This window comes from Passer domesticus, chromosome 4 (assembly GCF_036417665.1).
Source record: "Passer domesticus isolate bPasDom1 chromosome 4, bPasDom1.hap1, whole genome shotgun sequence".
Lineage (NCBI taxonomy): Eukaryota > Metazoa > Chordata > Aves > Passeriformes > Passeridae > Passer > Passer domesticus.
In genome coordinates, this window is record NC_087477.1 from 41222968 (window position 1) to 41246637 (window position 23670).

At 43.2% G+C, this 23670-nt stretch overlaps 1 protein-coding gene across 1 annotated transcript; it reads right to left on the reverse strand.

Moving 5' to 3' along the window:
- Positions 1-5578: 5578 nt before the first annotated feature.
- On the reverse strand, positions 5579-23352 carry TMEM154 (transmembrane protein 154). Its single transcript, XM_064417383.1, has 6 exons — positions 23165-23352; positions 14647-14958; positions 12930-12957; positions 11705-11790; positions 10169-10229; positions 5579-7723 (listed from the first exon to the last, which is right to left on the reverse strand). The coding sequence occupies exons 1-6, from the start codon at positions 23292-23294 to the stop codon at positions 7708-7710; spliced, it is 633 nt and encodes a 210-aa protein (XP_064273453.1). The 5' UTR covers positions 23295-23352; the 3' UTR covers positions 5579-7707.
- Positions 23353-23670: the final 318 nt, after the last annotated feature.

The window sequence follows — 23670 nt, forward strand, 5'->3', positions numbered from 1 at the left end:
GTAGATAATTTCCCGCTCTCTTCTGCTCTTGTCTAAGATCTGTCTTGTCATAGATAATTATAAATCAAAAATAATGAACTTCCCCTTTAATACATTTGAAGCTTTGGCATGAAGCGATGTAAACAAGTTCTGAAGTCTAGTATATGGGAGCATTAAACCTAATTATTAATAGATAAATAACTTCATCAAAAACTGAGGGAGGAGTTTGGGGCTGGTAGTATTTTATGCTAACATGTATATCCATAAATAGTAATAACTTGAGGATCCTGTGACTAGTCTTGTGTTCACAGAATAGATGCACTGTGTGGATAAATAAATAAAACAGAGAGGAGCTAGTTATTGTGCTGCTTGCCTGGACCTTTGAGTCCTCCCCCAGACCTCAGCTCTTCCTGCGCTCCTGGAATGCACAAGGATAATACTCCGATTCATGCCTCCTTCTGGTTGTGCTTTCAGTTCAGTGAGTTGGCTCCAGTGAGGTAACACAAGGATCTGGCCTTTTCAGACTATGGTCTTTTATGAGTGGACAAGTTCTGCTCTTACGTTTTGGAGTTGTCCTATAGAGCTGTTCACAAAACTGAAAACTGGAAAGAAGTATCTATGGTTAAATTACGTGTTAGCAGTACAGTTAACCTTGGTATTTTAATTTCAGCAAAGAGGCCTTTCATTGTTCATGTGTTTTCTAAAAATAAATCTCTTCTGTGAATCCGCCTAATGCATGGCTGTACAAATCCTTGGTTTTCCTCTAGGGTTATAAACTCCTTATTATACATCCACTTAATTATTTCTCCTCCATTACCCCTTTTATCTGCATACCCTAGTGGTCACAGCTCCCCAGGCAGGGCAGCTCATTGCACCTTTACCATTGCTATTGTACCCCTGTAGCAATTGTGCAATGCTGTTGTACCCCTGTAGCATTGTCATCCAAACTCTGGATGAGCCACCTTCAGAAGGATTTCCACTTCAGTATTCCATGAGTCCTATTTTCCCTCTGAATAAAGACAGACCTTTGATAGGTCTGTATAGTGACTGAAAGAAACAAGATTTTTGAAATAAACCTGCTCAGGGAAGTTGCTCTGTGATTGTCGTGCTTTAACTTCCTATATGAAGAAAAGAAGTATTTATTTTCCCCAAAGAAAATGCTTCTATTTATTCCAGGCAGTAAAAAGTTTATATCTTTTTGTTCTTTCTTAAACTACCCCTGGTTTTGCTACAAAATCTTATTAGGAATTATTTAAGATAATATACTCAGAAAGTGAATGCTGCAGTTAAAGAATCAGGCCCAGCCTTGCAGTCTGTAATGGAGAGAAGTCTTTCTTGAGGAAAATGGTAAAAATACTAACTGTATACATAATTTTCAGTGCCTTCACAAGAATATTCTTGTATGTTGGGCTGGTCTGCCTGACTAGTCAGGCAGAAAAGGTCAGGCTGAAGATTACCCAGCTCTCGCGTGCTGGCGGAGTGAAAACCACATGTTGCCATGTACGCGGGCTGTGGGTGATCCCCTGGTGGGAAGTTTTCCTCTGTGGCGCTGTGGCAGCGAGCACCTCATGCCCCGGGCTGGCCGCGCTTGCAGCAGCCCCACCGTGAAGGGCAGCGCTGCTCCCCGCAGTGCTGAGTGCCCCTTGCCTTCTCTCGGTTGCTCGGACCCCGGGCCAAACCCCGGGGGACAAAGCGGGTGATCCAGGGTGGGAAGAACAGCCCTCTGTCCTGTGCCTGTGCTGCAGGCACTGCCGCCAGGGCAAGCTGCCCCGGCCCCGGGCTGCTCCCCTCGGTCCCAGGAGTCAGGGCTCCGTGCAGGAGATGCATTTCTGCGCTGCAGGTCAGGGCTGCCTCCTGCGGGTGGCAGTCACAGCAGCGTTTCGCACCGGAGCTGCATGCATCCAGGCAGAGCACAGTGGGGTACGAGCCGAGGTACGGCTGGGAGAGGCCCCAGCAAACCAAAAATGCTCCCTTACTGAGAGCTGGGCACCCAAAAATGCTCCCTTACTGAGAGCTGGGCGAGATTCCAGCCGCCGTCTGGAAAGACGCTGCTTTGGTCCATAATTCACCTGTTTATAGGAGTTCACTGGACTTGTGAGATCCTGCTCAAAATGAGGCCAGAGAACTGATCCAGTACAAAACCAGACCTGGAACAACCTCATTGGAAGGGAATGGGAGTCTTCAGCTGGTGCTGCCCTTTGCTGTGGTGTCAGACCATGATGCTGCTATTTTCTTGTCACTGGTGAATATCAGAAAGTACAACTTTAACCATACTTAAAGCTAAAACAGAAAGTGCTTGGGATGTATTACCATGTTTGTTGCTGATAATGTTGGTGCAGGATGTGTCCTTTGCTCTCCCCTCAAAACCCCTGCTAATCCAGGTCTCCCACGACCCCTTCCAGCCTTCTTTTAGTCCACGTTCGAGGAGCCCCTGACCCGCTGTGGATCAGCATGATGGTGCTAGGAGGGGAGAGAGGGGCAAGAGCCAGTGCCTGGGGACAGGAGGGTAACTCTGTTACTCCTTAAGGTGTCACAGCTTTCTGGGACTTCATAGTCAAGTCCTCTTTTGCACCTCCCTTGAGAACTAGACAGGCATGGTCCCAAAATGCAGATTTCTAAGGCTGTACCATAGACATGTGTCTTGCTGATGTGCTGTCTAGGAAAGAGAGAGAGAGAGAAAGAGAGAGAGAGAGGTGACTTGTTTCTGCCTGATCATTGCTATGATGCTCTCGTATTGAGGTGTTTGAACATTAAGAGCATTAAACAGAATAAACACTGTCTCAAGCATTCTGGACATTCCCAGGCCATTATACACATCTCTAGTGAAATTGTCTGAGGCAAAAATAGATGAAAGTAATGCTGTACTTTATTAATATTTTCTAATTCTCTAGTTGGAAATATGTGTCTCTTTTTAATCTTTTTTCTTCCTTTTCCCTTAAATCCACTGAAAATTGCTTTAGTGGATCTATCAGCTTGGAGACTCCCATTTGACTGTTTTAACTCAAATAACCTGAGAATTGATTGATCATTAAAGAAAGATGGCAACAGTCACCCAAGGACAAATCATAGGAGTAATTCACTACATTCCCTGGAGTCGGAATTGATCCATAACAATCTGAAATATCCCAACAAAAATATAATTAAATATAAAGCACCTCTCTTTTTTCTTTTATTTTTTTTTTTTGGCTTTGCCTGAATTTTAGAGAGCTGACAAGAGTAAGATATCCATAAGTAAGTACCATATCCAGCTGTGCACATCTTCTCAGGCCTGAGTAGCTGTGGCATCAATAACAAGTAATTAGCATCCATAGACTTGAGTGGATTAGCAGGACTATGGAAAAAACAGAACCTGTAGACACTAAAATCTTTATTATCACAAGCTGTTTAAAATCTCAAACTCTTATATACAATTAAGTAATATTGTGTCTTTCAAATATTTGCATTACAAAATAATTTGAAACAGCTATTTGATAAAACAGTTGAATATACAGCAGTCTCACATCAGAAAGGTAACAAAAGTTTGATTTAGGGTACCCCAATGAGTTTGGAATTACAAAAAAAATTATTTTTTTTAATCTCAGACCAAGAGTTATCTACAAATCTATAACTTATGATTACGTGGAAACTAAAAGAATGTTCCTTTTTGCTGAGGTTAATGTTAGGGCTGTGTGCTTTACAAGTGCAGGACTCTTATTGAATTAATTAGCTGCTGGTAATATCAGCAACCTTATGTTTGTAACTTTATGGAGGAGTTATTCCTATTTCATTAAGATACTGATTTTTAGCATGTCTAGGAGAGGTGTTGGTTCTTAATTACCCTTCTTATTACCTATGTATTGGTAATAAGACAAATCAGACAAACCCTCCTTTGGTTCTGTAGCTTTTCTGCAGGACAAAAAGGCCTCACACTGTAAATGAGATGTCAAATTGTCTGGAAGTGCTGGATAACTACTGAAATTATTGAAGGAAATGGAAGAAGAGGTAGCATTTCCTTAGGGATCATCACATTTGTGAAGCATTTTAGAACAATATGTGTGGGAGATGCTTCCTGTTTCCATTCTTTTTCTCATTTTCTGCTGGAGGATGATAAATTATCAGTTACTTGTAGATGTTGCAAGGTGATGATGAGATGGGTTGGCTCAGATCAGGCTAGTGATGAGGATGTTACCACAGAGGCTTAAATACTCTGTAGTGCATGCTGATAAAATAATTCTGAGAGTTTGCTGCTATCTTATCTGCTGTCTGGCTGCTCTCCTTTTTATTTTGTGGGTTAGAGGACCTGACTGTGTAAATGATTTAGGAAAAATGAAGGTGCATCAACAGAAGGTGTACAGTTAATACTAGTGAACTGGAATATTATGTTTTGGCTGTATTAATGTAGTTGTGAAATGGCCTAAATCCCCTGTAATTCAATCCACCCACAAAATTAAAGTACTGAGGCAAAACTGTGCAAAAGGAAATCACCAGGAATGGGTGAAAAGTGTAAAACAAACAGGAGAGCAAGGGCACGTGGGCAAGCAGAAGGGGGAAATACCAAATGGGGTGAGGGAGGAGAGGGGCTAAAGCAGAGCCCATGGTGCAGCTGCACCCTGAACCTGGGCTGTAGGTGAGAGAGCAGGTGTTGGGCAGTGGCTGTGGCAAATGCAGACCTCAGTGTGAAAGTGATGATCAAAGAGAGAGACCAGTGGGGTGGAACAGAGCAATGCAGAGCTGGGCTGGGGAATCAGATAAATGAGGGATCCCTTCCATAGTTTAGGGCTAGGGGAAGAAAAACAGTGATGTATAAGTGTTCAGGAAAAAGAGAAATAATAAAAATTTTATTTGTCTAGTGCTGAGGGAATCTATTAGAAATATCCATAACTATACTGAAATGCAAATTGCTTCACCCTCGGTCTGTTTCACACAAGGAGGACAGGACCTAGTGACAGGTGAGATTTGATGGAATGGCACATTTTTCAATAGTAACGCAGCATATATTAAGTTTGGACTTTTAAAAATCAGCAGATAGAGAAAATTTCTGTCAGAATTGGCCAAGGAAGTGCCCAAAGCATTGTTTTGTATTTTAAAATGCTGAGGAAAGTTCCTGAAGAGGCAAATAAATTCTCTAGCATGCCAGAATTTAGAGAGGCAAAGTGACATGAATAATTATAAACCTCGAACCAAGACATTAGTTCTGGACAAAATTGATTTTAAAGCTTTATATAGAGATTGATCACTGATGAACACTGGAATAAGAATAAATGCTTAATGGCATAAGTTTACAGAAAATACATTCTCTCAAGGTAAACTTGAAAAATAAAATACATAAGTGAAATATAATCTCTGAGAAACTTATTTGGAACTGTACAGCCTTCTATCTGGGAGAAGGACCATCTAGAATTAACATTAACCCCAAACCATCAACATCCACAGCAGAGTCTCTTTTCAAATGCCACAGCAAACTGAGTTGGTGCATTGCACTAATATCACTGTGTGGCTTGGATAAGGTGGTGGGTCACCAATGTACCAGAACTGAGTTAAGCCATACAATGTCACCTTTGGGAATTGGTTCATTTTCAAAAGAAAAAAGAAAAAAGGAAGAAAAAAAAAAGAAAATAAAAAAAAAGAAAAAAAAAAAAAAAGAAAGGCAAGGACTCCTATTCTTCATATTCTACATGTCCAGCTGTGCTTCAGGGAGAAGGCAGCAGCTGGGCATTGATGTGAGCTGCTGGGTCCCACTGACTGCCCTCCAGCCACACAGCTGGTAATGATCTTAATATACAGCCTTCTATCTTGTACCATTAAAAAAAACCCCAGTCCCTCAATTTTGGGCATCTTCAGGTTACTGCTTTGCAAATTGTAGGACACCTGAGCAAAACATCTTTGTCTGTTGGAAAGAAGTAGCTAACAAAACTGCTACCGGAAAATATCTACTCCAATTTTTAAAAATTTTCTAAATTTCAGTCTTTCACTTTCTCTTCCCCTGTGACTGCATTCTTTTAAAGCAATATTCTACATGATGGGTTTACTGTCAGGAAATAGTGGAAATGTTTAAAAAAATTTGTGAAAAATGAACTTAGAACACTTCTTTCAAAGTTAAAAATCATCCAAACAGGAAAAATTTGTTTACCATCACTCATTTACTAAACCCAATTTGTGCAATAAATTGTTTTGGAACAGTGAAGAAATTTTTATTCTTTGAGGAAATTACTAATCAAGTGAAATTCAATAATGAATGAATATGGTTAGCTCTAAACATTTTTTCCTTCTGTATTTTGACTTGTCTTTAATTATTCACAAAGCTGAACCATTCTCTGTATTTGTCAGCTGTTAGTGATACTTAGATGCCATCACAGAGGCTTGGGGCATTTGTTTTCTCTCTTTAATCAAGCTATGTATGGTAACTTATTAGGGAATTATTTGCAGGCAAAAAAACCTGATCACATTAAGCATCTATTCAGTGGGAAGGCATTATATATTTAAATAGAATATGAGGATATAAGATATGGTAGGATATGAAACTGCTATTTTAAATGAGGCAAGAGAAACTTTGGCCAGACAAGGATCCATTTTTACGTGTGTTACATATTTAAGCTACGTGTCTCAGGACACGCCATCTAAAATCCATGGACACAGTTACAGCATTCATATTCCCACCTTGAGGTATCCCAGGAGACTGATTTTTTGTCATTGTAACTAAAAGTGACTGGGCACACTTAGAAGTCCTTGTCTTTCAGATATTGCAGGCTCAGTATTTAAAAACAGAAGCAGCAGAAAACCTCCTGTATCTGAAAACCTTGACCAAGTAGTTATGCATAACAGATGCTTATCTAAATCTGTATTTAAGGTGAATGCTGAATTGCTCCATTTTTCAACCTCACTCATAAAAAAAAAGAAAAAAAAAAAGAAAATAAATGTTTTTAAGTTGAATATTCCTGAAGTAGATGGTTAGAGAACAGCCCTGGGCAGAGAGAAGAGTTACACAGGGAGAGCTAGCCCAGGGCGCTCATCTGTGGAGATAACAAACTGAAAGGCAATCTCAAAATAATATCTGTCGCTTCTGCAGGTCCTTTAATCTGAAAACCAAAAAGCTTTCTACAGAGTCTGTGCCCTGGCTGGGCTGCAGTCTCTTCTGGCTATTCCTTTGAGAGGCTTTTCAGCTGCTGTTTGTCCTCAAGAGTTGTCTGTCAGTCCTAGCCTGGTACCTTCCCAACAGCAGTCCTGTGCAAATCAGTGCACTGTTCAGAAAAAGCAAATTGACAAATAAACACTGCATAGGCACGAGCTTCACATCCACCAAACCAGGGCAATCCAGAATTATGGACACTGAAACAAACACTCACAAAACCAAACAAAAACAAAGAAACCCACCAAACCTGGAGCAGATTGGTTTTAAGTGCTGTGCAATACACAACTGCAGAACTAGACAGAAACGGACTAACAGGAGTGAAAAAGGGGTTTCTTTTGATTTGTGGTGAATCTTATTGCAAAAAGCACTTAAATCATTCCTTAATCTTGCTACAGTGCTTTTCTTTTTTATTTTCTTTTTTTTCCCCTTCTTTTCCTTTTCTTCTTTTCCCATGGTGATGTTTCCTCTCTGAAGACCATATAAAGCAGGACACAACAAAAGCATTTGCTTCTCTGGCCTTTTGAGATGAATTATATTTAAAAACAGTTCTTCCAATATCTGGGGAATGATGAGCTTGTGTGCTGCATCCCTTTAGCCAGTTCTTTGCTGTCCTGAGGACTTCATGATTCACCATCACTGTGTACACATGGAAGAGAAAAAAACACCAGTGTCATGCTGTTGGGTTAGTTGTCTCAGCAGGAAATAACATGCAAGAGTATCTCTAGAGTTCATGAGAAGGTGTTACCAGAAAACAAATCTGTCACTCATGTAATGGATGAACTGATGCTGGCAGCAAGGGCTGCTCTGCTTCCTGTCTGATGGTTCATGGCTGCCCAGCACAGCCCTTCTCCTGCTGCTGGCTCTCTTTCCTCAGCTGAGGATAACTTTGGAATTTTTGGTTTACAGCTGACCTCCTAACAGGTGCATTTTCTCTTTGTCCCACTGGTTTCTGCCCAAGTGGCTTGCCCCCTAGCACTCTCTTAATAATGTTTGGCTCATGACAAAGTTAAAAAATGTAACATCTTACATGGTCTGATTTGAATTCAGTCAGCAGGGATAACAGCAGGGTTTTAAACCACCTCTGAAGCTAAAAGGGCCACTCATAATCTTAATATTTTCTCATAATCTTAATATTTTACATGTTTTCTTAAGTCTTAAGTCTTTGAATGTTTTAGAGAGAAATCTCCTATTTTTATTTGCATTTGTTTGCCTTTCTACAATTTAGAGGCATAAATTTCTCTAATCTAGTCTGATTCTAAGATACTATTTACAAGAAATTTGCTTAAATAATGCGTGTGCCTTTGCTTGACTGAAGCATACTTATCTGAACAGGGTTGCTTTTTTTGTATCAAGGCTTAAGCCTCACTGTAGTGTTCTAAAATAACTCTGTTTTACAGGTGGGGAGCTTGAGGTAGGGTGTAGCCCAAAGATGTCTTTTGATAGCCAGGAGCAAAACCCCCTTCTTCTGATGAGGTTAATGCAAATCCAGTACAAAACCACTCCTTTAGCAAGGATGGTAAAATGTCAGCTCAAGCTGGTAAGCCATGATGGGGTTGGTTTTTATTTTTTCCTTACAATGAATTGTTAAAGATTTGGAAAGTAAACTTGATGCTAAGGGTGGTGTTGTGCCTAAAAAGCCTTTTACAGTATGACTTCTGCCAGTGTTAGCCTGTGGCTGAAGCATCCTTTGTGCTGTACTCCCTGCTATAGTCAGTGGTATGCTCAGCAAATCTGCTTTTAGAGAACTGCTGTGCAGCTGCCTCTCCTTAACAATTTTCCCCCCTCTGAGTTATCATTCAGCAGCAGGAAGGGAAGACCCAGATGACTAACAAATCCAGGATCTTTTCCAGTTGCTAAGGGTAAAATTAATGTGCTTGCTTGCATCTGGAACCTAGAATCTAAGCTTTTTTAATTTTTTTTTTTTAAACTGAACTAAAACAACAACGTTGATTTCACTTGCCATAGGAGTAAAAAGAAACCTTTTCTATACAAGTGGCTGTAGTGCACAGGCCTCATCCAAAGATTCCTCTGAAACTGTAGCTTTGGAGCAGCTCAGCCGCAAACTCTGCAGCAGTGGTGATTTTACATCCCTATCAAGGAAATTCAGAGAAGATGTTTGGAATATTGTGACAGTCTACTGCAGAAGGTGCAATTCTGCCAGAGAGGCACAGTCAGTGGAATTATCTGATGCCATGGGAAGCAGACCTAGGTCCTCTCCCTGCTCCTGGCCTTGCCTGATTGCATCACTGCTTCCACTGCACCAGGGATTTCTTGGCACACAGGATGGCTTGTTTGTTATCATAACCTGGCACAGAGAAGCTGCTTTGCCCACTCCTCAAAATGCAGCTGCAACACAAGGGTGCAGGCAAGGGCAATGTACAGCCTCTTGTTTCCAGCTGGAAACAAGAACCAGAATTTTTAATTAGGGAAAATTGCGAAGGGTTTAGGAGTTCTGGCCAAAATCCTGAGGAAACCAACCAGAAAGATTTTAAGTTTACAAGCTGTCAGGATCATGGTTTTGCATCCCACTGGGATCTCTGCTTGGACTATCAACTAGTGCCAGCTCCGGGGGAGTGCTGCAAAGGGGCACGGAGAAGATCCTTTGTGTTTCTCATTCTCATTTTCTCGTTGGAGTCAGACAAGCCCCTGTCTGTCAGGTCACAGCTCCAGCCAAAACATCTGGCAGTGATGCCCAAGAACCTATAGGCACCAGGTGGCAGAGGGGAACTGGGTGCCTTTGCTGAAGGGTGCCAAGGAAGCTAGGCTGAATGCTTGTATTAACACCTTGAGAAACTGTGATTAAAGTCTGATCAGTGAGTGAAACTCCATCTGTGCCATCTGGTTGTCTGTCTTGCACCACTTTACAACTGTAAGATTATTTAGCAGTGCAGTTTACAGGAAGAGACCTGTTTAGAAATAAGTGTCAAGCCTTTAGGTTAAGTTGAAGTCAAAGTTTCTACATATAAAAATTTTAAAACTTAAATGGACCAAAGAATAATTCTATAATTATATACATACAAAAAAATTATTTTAGAATGACACTGACCATATTTCTTCAAATAATAGAGTGAATTAAAGTACCTTGGGTTAGCAATTGATTCTTTTTCTTCTTCTCTTACAGTAGGTAAACATTCACAGTCACCTGGAAAAGGGTAAGAAACAAGACTATAGTTACTCTACTCTGGCAGTTGTTCTATATTTATTTCAAAAATGCATGAAGTTTTATCATGTAGTTATGCTAGAATACAGATCTGCAGATGCACTTCTGCACCCTTTTTATCTGCATGGTCCCCATAGCATGAATCTTACACCTCCTTCCCTTTGGTAGGTGTTGCCACAATTTATTTTATATGTTCCAGTTCTTTATGTACACCTATACAAATGAGCCACTTTTGAGCACTGCCTCCTACACACTGCCACAGGGAGAGTTGTTTGTTAATCTTCCATTGCTGACAGTGGCACCTATGATTTATAGTCCAGCTGGGGATCTTGGGCTGGAGTTTAGGGAACACTATAACATGCACACACACACACACACACACACACACACACACACACACACGAAAATATTTAAAATACTTGCTCCATTCTCTCCACAAATTTTTAAAATATATTTCATGCTACTTTTTTCCCATGTAGTACAGTTAATGCCTCCCTTTCACTACTGCCACTTAGCACATGTTTTCTGTAAAAGCTTTCAGGCCACAAAGGTCAAAACCCCATCATGTGGAGCACTGTGCTAATGCAAAGAAATGCTCCAAAGAGCTTTATGTCCTGAAAAACAAAGCATACCTAGTAGGTCAGGCAAATGAGCCATTTGGATAGAAGGCAAGGGACCAGGAATGAAAAAATATCAGTGCTTCAGCATTTCTTAGTCAGTGAAAAGCTGTTCATGGTTCAAAATCAGGCCTTGGTTAACTCATGGCTTACTGAAGACCTGCATTTTTTGAGGAGACCCTGGAAGGATAATGCAGACCCCTTGGAGATTTTGACTGGGGAATTCACCTGGGAGAAAACTGGGAGGAAAAATGCAAGGTACTCATAAGTAACTGAGAAAGCAGCTGAAGATGCTGCTGCTGGTAGTTACCACATGTTCTAATTTCTCCATGTGCTGATAGCCTTGAAGGGAGGGGAAGGGCGTATTCATAGGCTCCTGGCAGCAATTTTAAATAAATGGTGGTCTGAACTACAAGCAAATGCATATTTCTTCTACAATACCTCAGTGTGGAGCACAAAAGTGTAGGAATTCTGGAGACTGAAAGGACTAGATGCTTCAGAGAAATTAGTATTTAGCATTAAAATGTGTATTTAAAAATATAAATAACATTCACAGCTATAAGTGTGTTTAATAGAAATGTCTACTGGAAACTGAAAACATTTATGAGATTCTATCACATATTAAAAATAAACTCCCACACAAACTAAAATACTCCTCTGAAAAAATCTACCCCTGACATTTGTTCAGTTATTTTAGTAGGAGGGAGTCAAGAGCACAACTAAAAATGTTGTAGGGAAAGCAGTGATACGCATACAAAACACCTTCCATTGATTTCCTATGCATGGGATCTATGTTAGCAGGCAAGAGAGGGAGGATGGAGTAGAGGGGTTACCGTGTACCATTTTTGTTCATGCTGTTCATCCATTTGTCAAGCTCTTCCATTTCTATCTCCATAACAGAGGGCGTGTCTTCTTCAAAAATAGGACTTGAGAGAAGAGAGTGGGAAAAAAATTACACAAAATGCTTAATTCAAACAACTTACAGTGCAGTGATTTTGTATGACTCTCCTGTAATTCCAGACACATGTATTTACTCTGGAGAGGAGCCACCCTAGCCCAGTAATCTGAGGAGATGTCAGCCCACGGGGTGTGAACCAAGGGGTCACAAACAGATGCGAGGGAGTGGCACTGAGATGCCAGTCCTGGGCAGAGGCAGGGCCAGCTGAGGCATAGCACACAGGGACATGCCAGAGCACAGGATCAGTGCAGCTTCTTGAAAACTGTCCCTGCTGTAAATAGAAAACTAAAAAAAAAATAAGATAGTTTGTCCCTGCCCTCTTGGAACACATGACAGAAGTTCCATTTCTCCAGTGCTAAAAGCTGAAGGCCTAAAGTTTCTTCATAGCTGTGAGTGACATTTGCAGTAACTTCAAAAGGAAAGGTCATGAGAGTTGTGTTTATTTAAATGCCTCTGCTTAGCTTCCTTTTGCTTATCAGTCCTGCAGTCATATGATAGAAAGTATGTTTTCAGCAAAAAAAACTTTTTTTTTCTCATAGAGCCAATTAGTGAACTTTCAGCATTGATTAGCAAGATGGAGGTCAATAAAAGGCAACAATAAAAGTTATGACTCTGAGAAGAGCCACAGAGCTTCTGTCTTGTTTTCTAAGGCATTGCTCCTGTGGCAACCAGGCAAGCCTTTCTGCCTCACCTCTGAGTAAGAAGATAAACTTGAAAAACAGGGGAGCAAGACACAGAGCTTATTCTGAATAGCAAAAGCCTGTGATGAGCCTGGGAACTGATCCCCTTTGCTCATGGGGCACCTTGTACCACTTGTGGTTGATAGAGCAGGAGGTGCCTGAGAGCAGGCTCAGCGAGGGCTGTGGGCTGTGGGTGTCTGGGGGGCAGCCCTTGCCTCAGCCACCACTAACTCTTGTTCTCCCACTCCAGTCTTACACTTCAGCCACATACTGAAGTCACACTTTATCCACCTGTTGAGATTGCTGGTTCAATCGATGGCAAAAAGTAATGGTGTTTAGTGTAAAGCTAAATTAAAAGAGGAAGTGAAGGAGACAAAGGTTAGAATAAAAGAAATTTTTTTAAAATAATAATATTCATAAAATTTACCTTTTTACATTTTCACTTCCCAGCTCATCTGGAAAAGAAGAAAGTTGGTGTTCATAGTTCATCATGATATTTACCCTTTGTATTTACAGGGTCCAGACTGCATACAAGCCTTGAATAGGGTCAAGTAAAACAGGCTGCATTTTCAAAAGGCATAAAAACTAAATCGCAGATGAAAGACAAAACATCTTATCCTGTTTGCAATTTTCAGAGGAACTCATTCTTTTGAATTTAAAAGCATCACATTATTAGCTCAACCATGCTGGGAGGAAGCCCAGTGTTGGTGTTGCAGTGGGCAGGACAGGGCAGATGCACACTTCCTTCAGCAAAACAGATGTGCTGAGGGAAATGATATCTTGAAAAGGAACCACTTCTGCAAAAAAAAGATGTTTACTAGAAGCATTGCTACAGCTCTCACTTGGGCAATTCAGCTCTCTCTGGGGAGTCTGGGAGCTGCTCATGGGGAGAAGGGTGGGAGGGAGTTGGACTGCATGGCAGATTAGATCTCAGTTAGGCAAATGAAACTGAACTAGCCAGATGTCAAAAGGGATTCAATCTATTTATACTCCAAGACAAAGTAAAAATGGGGGGGGGGGGGGGAAATGGTGCCACAGATATAATTCTGATAAACATCTTCATCTCCAGGAATCAAGTGACTGAAAAACCTGTCTTAAATCACTTTATTTTTAATTCATTGTTGCCAGCGGGAACAACCTCCCAGTTGTTCCAGCACATTCCCAGACTGCAGAGCCACCCCAGAACCACAGAGCCATCTGCCCCAGCCTTGAGGATGCACAAAATCCCAGGATGGCACAGGGCATGAGATCCCAAGATTGTGTTTCTGAAAGGTACTACATTTCCTAACCCTCTGAAGAGTGTACTTGAATTTCAATCATCCAGAAACAGGCAGGCAACTGGGTGCCTGGGTGCAAATTCATAGTTTGTTAAAGGGAAACCCAGTGATCAGACAAATGCAACCCAAAAGTGCCCTGAAAACTTGACTTTAAATCTGTATTGAGTATGGTGCACTGCCTGCATGCTGATGAGCTGACAGCTGCACTCTGACCCTGTAGATACACTGGTACAACCATCTCAGATTTTCACTTACCAGCTATGTGGTTTTGTTATGACACCTCAGTTTGTTCTCCTGTGGTCTGACACTCCAAGTTACCAATTCCTTTGTTAACAGATCACAGCACCTTCCTGAAGCACTGCTCACCCCACTGCAGCACCCAGGCAGTCTGACCTAGCTCATTTGCTGTGATGTCTTCATAGCAGCCTCCACCCTATGGAATCAGGATTCCTTAAAATGATTTTACTGAAGCTCCAAGCAGTTTTACCTTGTAGGCACTATGGGCAGTAGAAGCATTAATTTCACCTTGCCTAAAGTTGTTGAGCATAAAGACAGAACAAGCATCTGCAGCCACAGTTGCATCCCTGAGCATTCTCAGATTTCCAGGAGCCAGAGTTGATTCCAGGGCTCCCATGGGTGTGGCAGCATGAGCAGGAGGTGCCAAGAAGCAAAAGTAGCTCCTGCCCAAGGAGAGGTGTGTGACCAGGTACTGCTGGCTGGGGAGGATCCCTGTCTTACTTGGCAAACATGCAACTACAGTCAGAGAAGGGCATCCTAAATGTGGTACCCTATGCCTCAAATTATTGCTCTGTTAATGTTGAACACATCCTAGAAACAGCCTGCTGATGCACAAGAAGACAAACTTACCTTGCTTGGACTTTTTCCTTTTATGATGCATTACAAAAAATGTGATCAACAAAATCAGCAGGACCAGCAGTGCCACAGGGACAACATATATCAAGATAGACTGTTCTGCTGCTTCCAGGCTGTTCTCATCATTCACAGCATTCAGTTCAGTACTTGGAGAGCTCTGTGTATCAAAGCTGCTTTCAGCAGTGCTTGCAGTTACAAGTACTGGCTCGTGGTCATCCACGGTTGAAGGACCCGTAGCAGGAAGATGTGTTGCTGCAAAAGTGGGTAATATCATCGATCCATCTCCTGATCCATCATTTCCAGGGTCTGTCAAATATATGAGGACAACTTAACATTTAAGGGTTTCATTAGTATTATCAGTGAGCCACAGTGTACAACTTAGTATTTACTTCCCATTTGATGTATTAAAAAAAAAAAAAAACAACAGATGCCCCATACACACAGATTGGAAGTCTTGGGCATTGGATGTAAAACTAGATCTCAACTTTATCACAAAATCTTACCAGTCATGACCACGTTCTTCAGCTGACTTTTACTGGGACACGTCAGCATGTGTCATCTTCTGCACACAGCTGCCTTGCACAAACAGACTTCTTTTGCTGCAGGTTGGCATCTGGTCTTGCTCGCATGAGAAATTATTTTGCTTCTCAGTAAACCACACCAGCCTGTTTTGGTTCTCAGTCTTGGCCTGACATATGTCCCTCCCCTTATCCAAGGAGTTAGGTACTGCCTTCAGGGAGACCACTATCCCTGGTTCACCAGTGCCTTTAGTTCACTCATCTCCCTGTTTCTGTACCTTTCTCAAATTTGTTAAATTTGTCTCACTGTGAAAAACAAAGTTGGTGAAGGAAGTCTGAAGCATGCAAAAGCTGCTGACTGCCCCATCTGCGTGGACTAGAAGAGGTGGCAGTAACACGGGGACCTCACTTCATACAGGACCAATGAACTGTTCCTCTGACTGATTCTGCAGGCTGGCTGTGTGGCAAAGCATCAGTGTATGGCAAAGCATCAGTGCTGGATATTCCCCATGGGTGCTAAGACTGGGGGTGTTGAACTTTGTTCTCAGTTCTGGTTTCAATTATCACACATTTCACAAGAAAAGGGGCTAAAATTGGCTGCGTAGGTAATAGTGAAACAAGTGCTTTTTGTGTGTTTACGTAAGAGTCTATTGACTGTCACAGAGTTTAAAAGCTTTAAAGAAGTACAGCAAATTCTGGGCTGCTACTGTATTCTATGTAGATGCCAAAAATCCTGTTGTAGCCAAAGGTGCAAGAATCAGCCTTTAGATAAATTACAACAGAAAAGCCTTCAATGATTTTCTTGGCATGAAATTAAATGATGGGGTTTTGTGTTATCTGCCCTTTCAGATACAATACTAGCATGGTGCACATCTCATTGTATGCAATAAAGCAGGATGGAATTTTTTGACTTTTGCAATTACATGTTCCTCCTCGTTCTTGCAAAGTGCTGGGCAGCCGGAGTTTCCACAAGAGTTAGCAAGAGCTTAAGGTTTTCAGCACCTCAGTGCTGGCATTTCCAGTCTCACAGGACTGGAACCAAAAGTACTTAGCATTTTAAATGCTTTTGTAAACACATTAATCTTCATAATGGCCCTGAGAGATGAGCAGTTATCATCTCCATTTTACAAATGAGGAATCAGAAGGACAGGGATGCTGTCCTTCCCAGGGGTGCCAAGTGAGAGAGAAAAACTGGGATTAGAGCGCTATCTCTTGCTTAATCCACTCTGCAGCATCTCCTCTCCCACCAGATTTATCTCAAAGAGAAGATGAGTATTTCATGAGACCCTATTCAAGGAAACCCAATTTCAGATGAATAAAATTATTTGAGTGTGACAGCAGTGTTTTATCTAGATTTTTATGCCGCACGTATCACACAGGCATTTGATTGTTTTCATCCTTTCCTAAAAACTAGGAAAGAATTTGAATACTTAATGTAATACTGTGAAGGTCACCAGACTCCTGCAGCACAATAGGACAATGAAAATGATAGCTCTTCTGTGGCAAAGCACTTTGTATCAATAGTGTCTCTGTCTCTTCTGTATTTAGTATTTCAGTCAAGAGCAAAACCCTATCTCTGCCTCCCTTTGCAGGTAACGACCCCCTTAGGTGTGTGCTGCTCCATCCCTTCCCGTGATCTGCTGCCTCTTCTTAATCTTATTCCAGAGGACAGGAGGGAGAGCTCCCCTCCCTTATTAGTTTGGCCATTTGACTTTTCTTTTCCAAGGCAGTTTGTGGTTCCCAGCGGCTGCAGCCAGTCCATCTCCATGGCTGTTGAGCAGAGCGGCGAGGCAGCGCGGGAGGTGTCGGTGCTGCGGGCTGTGACATGACGGACTGCGCCGCGGGCAGAGCTGATGGCTCGCCACAGTCTCACTGAGCCTCTTCCATGACCTTGCTTCGTTTTCCTCCTCTAGCCATTGCCCTTGAAACCCATCGCCTGCCACATTTGATATATCGAGAGGGACAAGCCTGTTGCTTAAAATAGGGAAGGGTGTGGAGAAAATACCTTACTTTTCATTTATTCGTAGAGCTAAAATGGATTTTTCAAATGTCTAAAGCATGGTGTGGCTTTAAAGCAAAGCAAACAGTCACACCTCATTAACTGCAGTGATAAACTTTCAGCTGCAGAGTATGCTGTGCTTGATTTTTCCAGTATCTCTGCCACTTTTCCTGGTTTTGAACTATAAGGCAGACCTCAAATCATTTGTCTCTGAGTGAAATAGAATTACCTTTTCTAGTCTCTAGGCAAAGAAAATGGCAAATCACAGGGAGTGACCTTCCTGCCATGTATTTTTTTCACTTTGCATAATTCCAGGGACAAAACAGCATCTCTCTGGGAACACCATTTCCTCTTACAGAGATCTCTCTCTGAGTGAATTAAATACATCTTTCAGCAGAAGGGCAGCCAATTGCACAATGTTCTTGCAAGGATATTGCTCTTATTTCCTGCATTTTACCTGCTGCCTCAACACATCCCGCTCCCCCATCGCCTCTGAGGAACAGAGCTCAGCCTCAAGGGATGCCTCACCTGCCACCCAGCAGTTGCTCTCACTCTCGGGCCACCCACACATCACCCTTTTTACAGAGTAGGAAAGCACAGCCTGCACCTGGGCTGGCCCAGAGGCTTGCATCAGGGAAGGAGCTGTGCCTCCAGCCCGGCAGGGAAGTCGGGCTCACGCTTCCCGGTGCAGCTGTAGTGCGTGCCACAGCCACCCACCCCGTGAGACGCAGGTGGTTGACCTCAAGACCTCAAGTTGCTATTTGTCGTAGTGTTTCAATTTGAAGTGCTCAAAATAGCAAGTGGGCTGTGCTGCAGCTGGCCCGGGTGGCTGCTTGGTGGGGTGGATTAAAGTTGGGCATTACAGGGTTTGGAGCAGGGCAGAAAAACATCTGAAAGATGGAGATTTTGTGAGGTGCTGTTCAAACATTTTCTCCATGCCAGATTTACAGTGATAATTCATACCATGAACTCTCTTGTCAGCTGTGGTTTCATCTTGCAGACAACTACTAGCTCCCTGCAAATGGGAATCTTACAGCAATATAGCATGACATTCAGGATGGAAAAGCAAGGCCAGTGGAGTGTAACAAAGAGCAAGTCACGTGTGACCATAGAGATATCTCCTTGACTTTGCAAAGCCTGTGCCCTTTCTCTTATTGAGCTCAGCCTTATGCCGTTGGCTACATTCCAACATACATATACGCATCCCTCTGCACATCTTGTCCAAGGAGCAAATACTCGTACAACAACCACATGGGCTTCACCTTTGTCTGGACTACCTGGACCAGAATGCTGGTGACTTCTTCCTGTGTTAAGGGAAGTGGATGGGAACACACCACAGCTTCAGCCCAGCCTGTATTGCCACTTCCCATGCTTTCAAGAGAACAGGGTAGAGGGGCTGGCATGCAGCTGCAATCCACCCTGGTGGGAAGGTGGGCACAGCTGGAAGTGGAAGCTAAGGAGCTGGAGCTGAAAGTCAGGGAGTTCTCAGAGTTCCCTAGTTAAGGTATGAGAGAATCTAGAACTCAAGGGACAAAAATACTTGAGCAAGCACTAGTAGCATCTCAAAAAGTGTTCAATTAACAGTTCTTACAAATTATGAAAAAGCTATGGCCCTGTATGCAGATACCATGGTATAAGGTATTACTCAACATTTTTTACTTTAAAAATATGCTTGGATCACTGATAGACTTTGCTTGAGTTTTGGAGGTGCTCCCAAATGTGCTTTTCGTGGGACACAGAGGTAGTTGAATATACCAAGCGGTTTTACAGATAGGAGTCCAAAAAATTATGTCTCAATTAAACAAACAATATTTCTGTTGTTGCAGCATTTCTACCTCTGTGCTGCAGCACTCAGAGGTGGTGATATGGGCTTCCTGATGAAGTAAGCAGGCAAACAGGTTTCTGAATTCACTTGGATGTGAGGCAAAGGAAAACAGCAAAGGAAAACAGCTGGCAGTCAGAACATTCAGTTTTGTTGTAGAACCATCAGTCTCTCTGCTGCCTTACCGTCAGACTCAAGGACTGGGTTCTCTCAAGGGAATTTTTCAAATTACACCAGAGTGCCTACTGACAGAAGAAAAAGCAATGAGCTAGAGAAAAAGCAAGAGCTATGTCAGTAGGATAGCTAGGCTTATTTGTCTGAAAGGAAAATTTTTATTTCTCCAAACTTTCCCATAAGCTATAAAAATGCAGTGAAAGGAAGGCCCACGAGAAGGTGACAGAACAAGAAAAGGCTATAAAGCTGGAATAAAGTTACCATATCCTATATCATTCTCCTCCATGCACACATTCTGTTGGTGGTGTAGTCATACCACTCCACACGGTCTGTATGATCCTCTGGTGTATTGCTTGGCTCATCCCTGCACTTTTCCTCTCTCCACATTTCAGGTTGCTGTAAGAAGGGCTGTTCCTTGCCATGGCCAGGGCTTGCCCAGCTGCCTGTTGTGGCAGGTCTTGCCTGTCAGTCTGGCTAGAAGAGGAATCCTTAAAAGCCTGCAGGCTAGCTGTTGGGAGCACACACTCTTCTGATGAGGGAGCGCAAGCATTTCAGGGTGGCTAATCTGTAGACAAGATCCTATTAAAACGAGGTGCTTAGAAAGCGTTATCTAGGTATAACCAGAAAGAGGAAACAACTGTTTAAGCTCATTTATACAAGATGGAAACTGCTTTTCCTCACTGTGTTTCTATCCAGCTGAAGTGCTGCATTAACAGGCAGTGTTGCAAATTCAGCCACACATCTTAGAGTCAAACTGTGAACCTGTAGTCTTATTGCTCACCCTGAGTCCTGCAGGCTTTCCAGACCAATTTATGTATTTATTTGCTTCTACTTAATCTGATGGCCTTCTAGGTCTGCATCTGTGATACTCCTGCGACCTCACTGTGATGCAAATCTCTCAGTGCTCCTTGCTCTCAGGAGGACCCTGAAATTAAAGATTCAAAAGCTCTGGAGGCTTTCCAGCTATCATAAAAACTCTTGAGGGAAAAGAGACTGGTGTCACTGACTGAAAATTAGTATACAATCTTGCTGATGCAAATGAGAGATTTTCTGAAATGTCCCTGAAGGAACTGAATAAAACAGTGAATATTTGTGTGTGGCTAAAATGGAGGAATGGTAGCAAATATATAGGAGGGGTTGATGTGTTCAGTAGAAAGGATTTTTCATCTGCTTTTCAGGGCACGGTACTTTGGAAAGAGAAAATGTAGCAAATCCTCATTTCTTACATTGTTGCTTTGCTAGAAAAATTTAACAGGTGATTGTAACAGGTTCAATCCCATTCTCAGTTCATTACTCCAGGGGGGAACAGGTCAAAATTATTACTGCAGCCTAAAAGACACTTTTTTGCCAATGAGAGAGTCACTGGCTGTGGTACAAGCTGGTGAATATCTGGATCTTTGATAGCTGTGTTTCTTTGAATGACAATTCAAAACAATAGCACAGAGAGAGACCAAATAGAGCACTGCCTGCAACCACCCCAGCTCTTCCACTTGGTGATATCAGATGTTTTACTGTTCCTCTCCCTCACACATTTTCTTGCTCCCCATGTCAGGCCACTTATGCTGCAATTTCCCACCTGTTTCACTGAACGCAGTGGGAGATGGCCTAGCCTGGGAAATGACTCGAGGTCAGAGCATGTTCCTATGAGCTATAGTAAGGGTCTTAATACTTGTTACTGGGGTCAGCCACACAGCTAGGTAGGTCTTCAGGGCTGCTGCAAGGCTGAGCAGTGAGTACCATCCCCTACAGCAGAGATGATGCCCTACACTGTTACCTGTAGGGCTTCCTGACTGCATTAAAGCAGGGGAAGGGAACTGGTGCAAACCCCAACATCCCCTCAGTATGGAGCTGGGAGAAGGCCAGCATCCAGAGCTGAGACCTCAGGAATGCTCTTAGAGCTACTGGATTAGAGTGATTATAGCATCACAGGGAGAAAACCATCCATAAATCATAATCCAAGTGGCAAGGCTAGGCTTTTACAAGGTTCTGGCATGGTATGGGAACAGGACTTATAAAGACTTTAATCTGTCTGTGCTGCAAGATTTAATCATACTCTGTTTGCCTATTTTCTGAATGGTCTCTAGACAGTAGACTGCTTAAAAGGTGAAGACTGTGTCTGGCAAAAGGTGAAAAAGCTCCCTTAAAGGTCCTGCCCTGTTTATCTGTGAGCAAGGAAGGGTGAGAGCAAAGGATCTCCCTGAGAGGCTGCCCTCAGCAGAGGGGCTCCTGACCCACCAGTGCCTGTGGGGTACACAAGCCCTACATAAACTTTCCCCCACCAGTTTCATTTCCCCCCCAAGGCTCAGGTTCACAGCTTCCCCATCCCACTCACAGTCAGAGTAAGCCCCCAGGTACATTTTGGAGCTGGCTGAATAAGCAAAAACCGCCTTTGTATGTGGAGCAAAGGTGGGTGCTCTCCTCCCCTTCCTCTATGGCTGCAGATTGGCTCCATAGAGTCAGAGCTGACAGGGTTGGGAAGGGCTCTGGCAGGACTGACTCACTCCCCAAGAGGAACTGTTCCAAAATCAGCCAGAATTTAAAGGTGGACCTACTGGTAGGAAGTGGGGAGTGTGGGGAGTCACACACCTGGTGTGTGACATCTGTCTGGCGCTTCCTGCAGCCCCTAATGCCCACTGCAGAGAAGAGCAGGGTGCACCCAGTCATGAGCTGAGGGACCCCGGGCTAAGATCTCCCCCCGCCCCATGGGGACGTGGTGATGAAATAGCAGCTCTCAGAACCCTGCACATCAGCTGGAGAAGCCTGATCACTCTGCCTTGCCTTCATGCCTTCATTGTACTCCTCCATATTCCTGGGATCTCTGTTTAGCTCTGCCCATGGCAGGATTTTTGTTCCTCTGACTGCTTTGATTCTGAGCTACACTCAGCGCTTGCAGCATATTTTCCTGACATGTCTGCAGTGCAGCAGGGCTGTAGTAAGACAGCCAAACCCAAACCATTTTATACCTCACTTAGCTCGCTCGTACAGTTAAGCAAGTCTCCTCAGTGCAAGCAGCTCAGCAGCACGCCAGGAGCCTGCAGCCCAGCTCTGCACCCTGCTCAGAGTACTGTTTTTCAGGGAAAGAGCACTCACACTGAAACACCGATTCCAGCAGTGCATTTTAGGACATTAAGAGAAGTCCAGTGATATCTGGGAGTGACCATCTTCTTTCCCTGCTTTCTGTAGAGCTCCTGCTTGCTACAGCAGCACAGAGGCAGCAAACACTTCTAGTCCATACCAAGGCTTTTTGGCAGGGATTTCTTTGACCCCAAAAGGCTTACAAGCACTACCTCAGCAAGGTTTCACTGCAAGAGCTGTCTGTCATGTTCAGCTGCTGGCTGCCAAAATGCCAGTGGAACCAATGACCCCTGCAAACAGGCGAGAGTCTCTGCAACAACACCCCAGTGCCCCAGCATTTTGTCACAAGCTGCTTTTCCATTCATGGTTCTTTTCTTCAGAGGCTCAGAACCTAAATCCACGGGGCTGGCCACTTTGTTCTGCAGCTGAGAGTTCAAAATATTTGTCTCCGGAACCGGCTGTTCCTTTGTTAAACCAGTTTCAGGGCACCGGGACTGCGGAAATCGGCAGCCACCTTTTGAATGGAAGCGGTGCTTTGCCTTTAACTTTGCTATCAAACACTGATGGTATGGGTGTGGGGGTTTAAAAAAGTTCAAAAACTGACTAAAATTAGGAGCAAAATGCCTGATGGTCAGCATGAAAACTCCGGTTCTCTACACACCTGCAATTTAGAAAAAGTTTGCGATTGTAGGATTTGTTTGCTGCTGTTCGGGGATAGGTCTAAGTGAAAAAAGCCAAAGCTTTGAAAAAAAGAGGGAACAGAGAACAGAGAGGGTAAACGCAGCAAAAAGCAGCAGAGAGCAAGTCCCCACAGATCTCCTCCCTGTGCTCACTTCGGAGGGTGTTGCCCTCCAACCTGGTCCCATTGCTGCCGGCAAGACACGCGGTCCCACCTGGGCGGGCGAAAGGCGCTTTCGTACTCACCAGAGGCGGCAGATGCTGCAGCCAGCGCCAGGGCCGAGAGCAGGGGCATGAGGCCGGGGCCCCGCATGCTGCCCCGGCAGCGCTGCCAGCCGAGGGGCGCTCCGGCAGCCTCCCTGCTGCACCCGAGCATCTACATTTCCTGCTTCCTGCCGGGGAGCATCTGAGCTGCATTTCTTCAGGAGATGGACTCTCTTTGATGGGTTTTAGGAAGTGATGTAATTCCGTCTGGGCCTGTCAAGCGAGCAATGATTGCAAAAGAAAGAAGAAAAAAAAAAAAACAGAAGTTGCTCTTCAGGCACACACTTGACTGAGACACCTTTATGCTGTAGGTGAGAGAGCTCCCACACTCTTCCTCTCCTTTCACTCCTGACTTTATTACCTTCTATCTTCATCTACACACAGTGCCACAGATCATACAAATCAGACACAAAACTTACAGATGTATGTAAGCAGGGAGGTTTTATGTCACTTTTCAGGGTGATTAAGCAAGAAAATGTCAATAGTGC